At 32.9% G+C, this 10,257-nt stretch overlaps 1 protein-coding gene across 1 annotated transcript; it reads left to right on the top strand.

Annotated features, from left to right (window-relative positions):
• The first annotated feature begins 1,359 nt into the window (after positions 1-1,359).
• On the top strand, positions 1,360-8,859 carry LOC123677503. Its single transcript, XM_045614062.1, has 3 exons — positions 1,360-1,797; positions 5,891-6,123; positions 7,940-8,859. Exons 1-3 carry the CDS (start codon positions 1,741-1,743, stop codon positions 8,139-8,141), a joined length of 492 nt encoding a protein of 163 aa, XP_045470018.1. The 5' UTR covers positions 1,360-1,740; the 3' UTR covers positions 8,142-8,859.
• The last annotated feature ends 1,398 nt before the right edge of the window (positions 8,860-10,257 follow it).

Below are 10,257 nucleotides of genomic sequence, written 5' to 3'. Positions count from 1 at the left end.
GACCGTTGGTAGTTGTCGAGAAATTGACTTAGTGTCTTAATTCTATGACATTTTTCAAAATCCTGATTAGTTTTCCGAACTGGTAACCCATAGCTAGGGATTCTAATACTCGATGATCTCTCAAGGTTATTTGTAGATTCGGCAAGATTACCGCATATGTAATCACAGAAATAACTGGGGCACTACGTCTATATGAATTAATGAAAATAACCTTGGACGACATATCAAAGAGGAAAATTCTGTATTCATAGTCACAGTTCCTGATATCACAAGTGATAAGAATATTGAAATAAAATATATCAAAATTTACCGAAACCATGCTGCACTTCTTTTAAAACATGTGACAAATCGTCTATTAATAATTATTTATTAAGTTTCGAAAAAAACGCGTTGGTGGCTCTTGGAAATATAAAACTCTACTAATGAAATTATTACTTGTAACAACTCACATCAAGCACATCACGCTTTTCTACAATACTTAATAATAATTTTTTGTAACTCTTTAGTTCGGATTGCTATCAGAACGTGTTCAATTCTTTTTTGAAGCTTCATTATTCTATTTATCGGTTAAAAGCTATTTCCATAAATTTTTTGTTGTTTTATTTTATTATGTTCTCTTGCCACGCAACTGTTCTTTCGTTATTGAAATTGTAGTGGCCCTGTCTACCCTAGAGATGGCACTATCGACTTCACTCCACACTCAAGTGCCGATGGCCAGCTAAGCCTTGCATTTCCGCGCTGAAAACTCGCTTGAGCTCTCTTTTTCCCTTCGCTTCTCTGGGGAGTCATCGGTACTAGCAGGAGAGAGTGTAGTGACTATGTCACAGATGAGAAAGTTGAATAAAAATAAGAGTTATTTTTCTTAATTTTAAACGGCTGATTTTCATGAATAATTTGTAGAATGGAACTCTGAGGCGTCAAACGCTTTCCATGTGCCAAAACTTTAGTCAGACGCCTCATAGTTCAGTCATTTGGCTCTAAGAAGGGGGGTACCTGGAAAGTGTTTCGAACTTTTTGAAAATAAGTTATTTAGATGGGCTCTTTTCTTCATTAATGTACTCCGAGAAAATCGTTATTTGAGTTATTTAAATATCCAAACGATGACAACAATTAATTCAATATGGTATCGCATGTATTTATTTAATGAGTTTAATATCCTGCGAGATACGAATGAATCATAGAGCAATATTTATTATTCTTTTTTCAAGATTACAGAGATTTCAAAATGTGAATGTAGAATGTAGATTTCAGGACGATAAGGATACGTAAAGGTTGATTAATGGAAAAATAAAACCCTATCCTATATATACAATATATTTCCTCAAACGATAATAAAATAGGTATTTAATACTCGAAATGTGTTTATAAAAAAACCGAATTATCTCAATTCGGAATAGATTTGAAATAAAACACAGAAATGATGAATATTTTCCTGATTTCAATTCTGTCTAACCAGCCACGCAAGTTTGTGGGCAGCTTATTGATTTTCCGCATTTCCCTCAGCATTATACTTCTCAGTAAATGTCAGGCGCTATCTAGGTTAGGAAACAGCTTTCATAAATACTCCTCATTATTATTTTTCACAACCCTCTCTTCGTATCAATCACCCTTGAAAGTATATTTTCATATTCACCAATGTTGGAAGCAATTCGTTTATTGTTCATAGATTTCGTTACTTCATTATGTGAGAAAATATTGGTGGTGCATTCCTGAATATACTGAATTTATTCAAATAGTATAATGGAAGACAGTGGTATAGAAGATGGTGGAGATCAAAATGGGGATAACTTGAAAAATGTGAGTATAAAATTTTATCGAAGGTATATTCAAAAGTCTAGTTATGAGTTTATATGTGTATTATTTAAGAACTGTTTGGAATCCGAATCAACAAGTACCTGCTTATCGCGCTTGCATTTGTTTCTTATTGATTTTATGCAATTTTAGAGCGACCTTTTGAAAATTGCTGAATCCTACATAAAATCGTAGTACAAAAATATTTATATTTTATATTAGAGTTCATAATGCAATTGAGAGGAATGGATAGCTTTTTGCAAATTCCATGTGAATATGCTTACAGAATTTCATGTTTCCTCATTCAATATTTCACAAATAAACCATCCCGTAATCAAATATAATTTCTTGGTTTCAAAAATAGGTACCGGGTTTTTCACCATAATTTGACTCCCCCTTTAACTTTGTTACTGAAAGAGGTACAAAAAAATGTTTTCTACAAAAATTTCATGAAATCGACTAGTTTTTCAAAATGATTTCACAAAACGAAATATATACAGAGTGGGCAACATATTGATTGTAACTTCATTTTTTCAAATGGAACCCCCTTCATATTTTTCTATATTTGACTAGTTCTTTTCCCCCTGATTTCGAATATATAACATGTTTTTGGCCTATCTCTCTTATTCTGAGTACCACAGAGTGGAAGGTTGCGATAATTCAAAATGCCCTTTTTTGAGTTATCTCGTTGGCAACGATATATGACATACGTTTGTCATTAAATTTGAAAAATAATAAGAGGGAAGAGGGAATAAGAGCTAGTCAAATATAGAAATATATACAGGGTGAGAAAAAATGAAGTTACAATCAATATGTTGCCCACTCTTTATATATTTCGTTTTGTGAAATCATTTTAAAAAACACTAGTCGATTTCATGAAAACATTTTTTTGTACCTCTTTTAGTAACAAAGTTAAAGGGGGGTCAAATTATGGTGAAAAACCCGGTACATTATTGAATAATCATAAAGATAGGTACTGAAGCGATACAATAAAAAAAAATTGTACCTATCGGTATTAGGTATGTGTTATATTTCGATATACCCAATACTTGAAGAAGCATTAGGTTAAGCATACCCTAATCGAAAAGATAATACTGTTCAAAATATTACAAATTGTCGTAAGAATGTAGTCAATTAAGGGATAAACAAATAAATCTCTCCAGAGGAGGAATATAAGAACAACAAATAAGTTATATGTCAGACTGCACATTCAATATATGCCAATCATTTGAAAGAACTCGTCCATTCCTTCAATAATAATTTCAAAATCTTCTATACATATCACATAAAATCAAAGTAGGTACAAGATAAACATCATTAGAGTCGCTCGAAGTGAGAGGTATAATTTTTAAAGTACTGTTTTGAATGAAAAACCGATCAAGACTCATCTGGATCTATACGAAATTATTAGGGAAACAACATTTCGAAAGCTTATATTTACGGAACCCCTAGTGGGGTTTTACCTATTAACTAAATCTCAATATCCTAATCTACCCTGAAAATTTCAAGTTGAGTTGAATTCGGAAATTACCGACCTGTTCAGGGAACGAGCGCTCCAAAATGCGAAATGTGTAATCAACATTCCAAAAATGAATATTCATTTTTGCAGGGAATGATTATTTCACACATTGAAAAGTTATTAATCATTCTGAAGGAATGTTATTCATAGTAGAATTATTGATTTCACTAAAATAGGGAGTTTTGTCCGATATTTTGACCTTTGATAATGTCACCCTCTTTATCATAAAGGTCACTAACTCGGCATACCTAATTCTGATTTCATAGTACCTAGTCATATTTTAGTAGATGATTCCGAATAAATTGCACCTTCACTAACCTATATACTATTATATGGTCTCTAAGAGCACAATTGGCGCATGAAAGAACAAGGGCGCAAAAGATTCTGACTAATTTTTTTTTGATATGTTATTTTCCTTGATATTGTGAAATTGTCACGTATAAGAGAAATCAGCTAATAAACACCAATACAAAAACGATTGACAAATCACATTTATTTACGTTGTAAATACAAATACTTTTTTTTCAATCTTCTGGTTGATTTTCTAAACACGAAATTTCTCATATAAATTTTTTTTTATCTTTTAATACCTTCGTACTTTTATTTTTGTTTTCTTTATTGATTGAGTTATGTTCAGATCTATTTTTTGTGGACTAAAAGTGTTAAATGGTTCAGCATCTTTGGGTGAACCTTCCCCTCAAAGCTTGTGGTGAATAAAGAAATTTATTATTATTATTAAATTTTGCGAAAAGCTTGAAATGTTTGTTCTACTCGTATAAATACACATAATACACATACACGCATAATATTGACTCGATCAGATCTTTAGTTCCGTAAATATTGGGCATTTCTTGTCTGATATTCTCCTTGAAATTTCAATGGTTTTATGGAGATGTGATTTCATATGAATATCTAAAATCTCAACACCGTCGATTTTGTGGTCAGGGTAATATTGGGTAATTTTTTTAGATATTAGGATTTTGCATTTGTTAAGATCATTTTATCAGTGCAGGGTTCTTATATTCATCATTCTTTATTGATTCACGTAAAATCGATATGTTATATATAACATGCGGAATAAATTTTTCAACGCTGATTAGACCAATGTCAATGATTATTTTTTATTATTTTCAAATATGAATGTTTGGAATCGAGAAAAAAATACCCCCCTTAAGCTTGAATAGAATAAGAAAAAATTACTGTTTTCTATCACTTATTTGAATACCTAAGTTATTTGATATCAACGAAATCACAAGATATAACGGTATACGCCATCCGCTTGAAACACAGTTTTATTTTGTCATGTATAATAATGCAAATGCTGCAATTTATTTCCTCGTCGATAAACAAAATGATGAGAGCATGAAACGAAGTCTAGAGATTTTGGCGCTTAAAAAAAATGTGAAATATAGTAAAATCGAGGTAAAAAATACTTAATTCGAGGTAGAAAACACAAAATTGAAATTAAAATCCGCGGATTCGTGACACTGATCCGAATCTATCCCGAAAATGTCAAGTTTCTGGGTCTTTCATTTTGAGAGTTATTGTGTTTACGCACAAAAAAAGATAGTTTTACGAATCAAGGCCTCACGTCAATATCCGTAATTAGACCATTCATTCGTTCGTACCTAAAGTGTTCCAAAATTATTAGTAGTAATACTCTGCGGTAAAAAATACTGTCAACAGTATCATTCTGGCAATATGTTGCGGAAGTGGTCAAGGCATACTTGGAAACGTTGAAATGAGCAGTCCTACCCCACCCGCCGTATTCTCCAGAGGTTGCTCCATTTGACTATCACTTGTTTCGATCAATGGCACACGGCCTGGCTGATCAGCAATTCCGGTCTTATGAAGAAGTGAAAAATTGGATCGAATCGTGGATTAATCAAAAGATGACCAGTTTTTTCAACGCGGGATTTGTACACTTCCCGAAAGATGGGAGAAAGTAGTGACCAGCGATGGACAATACTTTGAATCATAAATGTATAACCACTTTTTTACAATAAAGCCCCGAATTTCGGAAAAAAAAATGGCGGAAGCAAAGTTGTACGCCCATCTACATGTTTTAATTTCATGTTTATCTTTTGTTAAATTTTAGAAATATGGTTTTTGACAATTTAGTTTCCAGTTATTTTGCTCTAAAAAATAATTCATTGTATTGTTGAGCTAGTAGGATCAATACAAATTTCAATGCATTTCAATTTCAGGACGGATGGATTTTTTCCATTCTATTTTTGAATTCTACACATTCCAAAACGTAAACTGCGCAGGTTTAGAGGGGGTTAATAATTTTTTTCTAAAACAAATCTAATGGTTTATTAATGAAAATAAAAAATCAAGAATTCGTCTATCTGGCATCTGAAGCTTTTTTCGCAATCTATAATAGCTTTTTGTATTGAATTGCAATCACATCCTCCTAGCTCGAGAACTATGAATTTCTGAAGCAAATATCAAAGAAAAAAGAAATAAACAAATTTTTTCGTAAAAACTCATCAACTCATGATATTGAAAACCACTAGCGCAGTTTTTTATGGTTTCACTTCTAGAGTATGAATAGAGAATGATGAAATATTTTTGCAGAGTGGATCAAGCAGTGGCAGATCTAGTATTGGTCATTCTCCAACTGTCCCAAAAATTTCCACTTTGGGTCACTTGATCCATAAACTTGGTGATAAGAATAGTACGAATTTAAGACAACCAGAGATACACTATGAAGATTCTTCAGCCAAATTGAACCTTATTCCAATAGATAGGTTGCAAATACCTGGATCAAGAGAAAAACAGCCTCTAGTACAATGGGAAAGTGATGATAGGTTTGTAAATTGCATATTTTATTTATTCTATAACGAATTTCATGATTGCGAACTATAATTAGAGACGTATATGAAAAAAATTAATGTAGTTCGTTGTATGGAGTTATTTCTGAGCTCTACAAAAAAGTTATTTGGACCTACAGTGTCAGCAGTCCCACCATTGCTCGAAGCTCGGCTCGTGATAGCTTCAAAAGCTTCCTGGTTTCCTTTGCCTGATAAAGAACAGGAGTGTTCCTCCAGAAGGTTTCTATTGTCCCATTGTTGGACCGCTGCCTTATATTGGTCCTTTCGTAGCTCACAGAGAGGCTCAGGGCCAACAGGTGTTGATCTTGATACTCTTTCGCAAGTTCATCGGCTTTTTCGTTTTCTTGAATACCAAAATGCTCCGGTACCCATGGTAGAGTTACTTTATGGTATTACGACCCTCTCATGTCAGCAGAGACCCCTGGTCATATGATTCTCAGCATGGTCTGGCTGTCAGTTGTGATATAAATACGGTTTCTCTTCAAATAGAACACGTTCTTCCAGTTCCAGTGATGCATATACTTTTATACTTTATCAAGGATCTTCCTCATGATTTTCTGACTAACTTTGCCTTGCCAGACTACTTTCACATTTATGACCCAAAACCTTAGCAGTATTTTAGGATAACATCCTCTTACCAGCTAAACTTCTGTAAGGAATCAAGACTTTTATTGCTTTCCAGGCGTGATATCAACTTGCTTCTTCCATTGAACTTTTCGATCTAGGGTTATTCTTGTTTAGATAAAGGAATTTTATAGCCTAAAGTATTATTCTTTTAATCTTCTATGGTTATTGGGCCTCCCTGACAAGCACCATTATACTCTGAAGACCTCCTGTAATAAATCACAAAAGGTGTTCTTGAATTTACCTTCGACTATTAGTACTATATCATCTCCATATCCTATATATTAGAAGACAAGATCTGTTAATCTATTTTGTAGCTCATCCACTTCTAGGCCCAAAGAAGGAGAGATAATATGCCCCGTTGAACTGTTTTGCTAGTGTTTTTAACAGAGGTGTTTCGATTGCCCACCTATGTCTATGACAAGGTCTGTAGATTACACAGGTTGCCTCGTAACTTGGGTTGAAGAGTGAGGTAACGCGTCATCCGGTGTCTGTCAAGGTCTATAAAGTGTCTGTATCGCCATTGGCCATCATTGACAGACATTTTATCGAAGCTATTTTATGATTGAAGATATTAAAGACTATTTAGGATAGACTACGAACGATATACGCGATCAAATTAATAAGAAAATCCGTGAAAACCCACGATTTCATTGCAATCAAATGTTATTTATTTGAATGTGTAAACCGAGTGACGTCAAGAATGGTTGACGCTGATTGGTTGAAAGTAACGAGACAACCTCTCTTAATCTATAGACCTTGTGTCTGTTATCATTACTGAACACTTTGAAAATTTCTAGAACTGGCTAGCTTAAGAAGCACACTTCTGGGCAAACCAGTTCTAATTCCATGAACGTTGTCAGATTGGCAATTTGGTAGACGATTTCCTTAATATGTGATTGTTGAGCAGGGCATGGAAAATATCAAACTGGTCAAAAGTATAGAAGGCTGCTTCTTATCTAGTCGCCATTGTCGATAAAAAAGCTAATCTTTCAACCCCATTGCTAATCGATAACAATGTATTTTTTTGTGTAACCTTTTTCGTTTTACACTATGTGTTATCTGAGCAAAATATGACAAAATTCATGACAATGAGTATAATGTTCAGTTAACAATAGCTCGATAACTTTTATAATAATCTAATTATCGTTCTCATCTTCTTTCACAGTGAAGAAGACATTATCAATTTTTTTCCCGCTGCAAGGAAGGAACCTAGAGTGCATCAGGAGATATCCGATACTTTCAGTATAGAAGAAATGAGTATATCTGGAGCTGAGGATGAAGATGAAGAAGATCTGCACCTTATTCCACCACAACAAAATTTTTCCAAAATATCTTGTTGCCGATGTTCATCATGCACGATTGTCTAGTAACAATTCAGAATTGAAAGGAGAAGATGGAATCTTCAGAAAGAATATCAAAGAATATACCACATACAACATACTGAATTTACCAAATAATTTAATCTAATACGATTTAATTGTCAATTGAAACGCAGGAGGGTGACTTAACAATATGAATGCTTCTCCTTTTTTGGGGCATTCCTAAGTAGAAGTCCAGCAGCAGAAATTGAACTAGAAGCTTGTAACGCTGAATAGTGGTTTAATTTATTCTTGCAGTCTATTTCTGAGTAGTGCCAAAACTAAAGTATTATTTTGTATAAAAATTTTTCAAAAATATACTATGGCACTTATTGTAAAGGAATAATGAACAATCAACGGGAAATTGATTGGAATTGTATTTCGAATGATAAAAGGACTGGGAGCACAATTTTTATATATTATTCAAATCAACTACACTTTTATACCTCATATTAATATCTTTGATTATATTTCCATTTTTTTCTTAGAAAACTCAAAACGATCTAGAACAGAAAATTTGTGGATCGATTTGCTACATATTTTCCGATTGTCTATATTTTGATTTTGTGCCAAATACTTTCTGTTCAGTGCCAAGTTAGTGAGATAGGCAGAATTTCCATGCTTTTCATTTATGATGTAGCTATTGAAATAGAAATGTTGAGAATTTCCATGTCAGTTTTATATGTGAATATTGTACTCCGCTTCCCAATATAAAAACAAATATGCCCGTATCTGATTTCACTATTTCAATTTTGTTTTAATCTTTATAGAAAAATTATTGCAGTTAAAGATAACTTGACGAAAAATCTGACCGCAGCACCAAGTGAAATATTTTCAGGAACTAATTCAAAAATACGCCGTAGTTTAAAACAAGTAACAAAGGCGAATGAATCACACTGTTCAGATTCACATTATTGTTATCGACCACTGTAAGTATGAATACAATTTACACGTTATAACGTGATTTTAAGGTCAGGAGTTGGTATTCTGAAGAGACCTACAGGCTGTTTTAAAATTGGTGATATCAAAATTGGATGATATCAAGCAAAAAGTTTGATGAATATAGTTTTGTGAACGCTTCGTTTTCGAATTTTAGTTATCCTGGGAATATTTAGATAAATGCACCATAATTAATTTATAAGAATATCACTGATTAAAAAATGAATCCTTGGATCAAAATCTCGGGAGAGGATCTCTTGCACTCTCTTAATAGGTAAGAGATGCACAAAATAAGTCACAGAAATTGATGACGATCAACGAAAATATTTTTTTTACTACTAGTTCCTGGGTGCTGTTTTATTTAGTTTGAAACTGTTTCTGAAATTCATGGACTCATATAAGCATTAGCGAATAATTCATAACAAAGCACCACTGAAGGAATTTATTTTCATATGATGCAAGGCAGAACATGTAATTCATGTCATCTATTTCAGAATTCGTGAATATTTATTTTGAGATAGGCATCAATAGATGTTTCTGCTATAATTGAAAATAAGGGAGTATGTTCTGTCCAAATTAATGATCGACCCATAATTCATCCCAAAGTGCTAGAGCCTTTTGGATTTTTTCAAAAACTATGATTTTTCTGAAGGCTCAGAGATAATTCTTTGACTTTATTTTTATTGAAAATTGTAGCATATAGAAAATAATAGCAGGAAATCAAAAAGTTTTCAATGAAAAAAAAATTATTTTCAGAACGACCAGTAAAGCACTAAAAAAAGTTCTGGAGGAAAAAATGTTATTCTGTTGATTGCTCGGGCTGTTATATGATGTAAACTTTAAGTTAATATCTTCGATAAATTTCAGCCGATTATACAAAATGAAGTATAAAAGCACTTTGTATCTCGAAAACGGATCGTTATGAAAACATGTTAACGAGGGTTTTTTTCTTAAAATTTTCTTTTCAGAGCAGCAAATTCTAACTGGCATGTCTAAATTCAAGATACTCTTAAAGTACAGCTTACGTTAAATAATATTCAGAATGATGTGGATAAAACGACAAACCAACTGAACCCATTCCATTAAGTCAGAATAGTTAGTTTGTTCTTCTGAACTGAAGAACAAGAGCAAAATATAAAGAATGACTCAACAGAGCGCAATAGATAGCAAGAATACAAAAAGTGAA

This window comes from Harmonia axyridis, chromosome 1 (assembly GCF_914767665.1).
Source record: "Harmonia axyridis chromosome 1, icHarAxyr1.1, whole genome shotgun sequence".
Classification (NCBI taxonomy): domain Eukaryota; kingdom Metazoa; phylum Arthropoda; class Insecta; order Coleoptera; family Coccinellidae; genus Harmonia; species Harmonia axyridis.
Note: the sequence above shows the minus strand (reverse complement) of the source record. Positions and strands in the feature narration are given on the sequence as shown.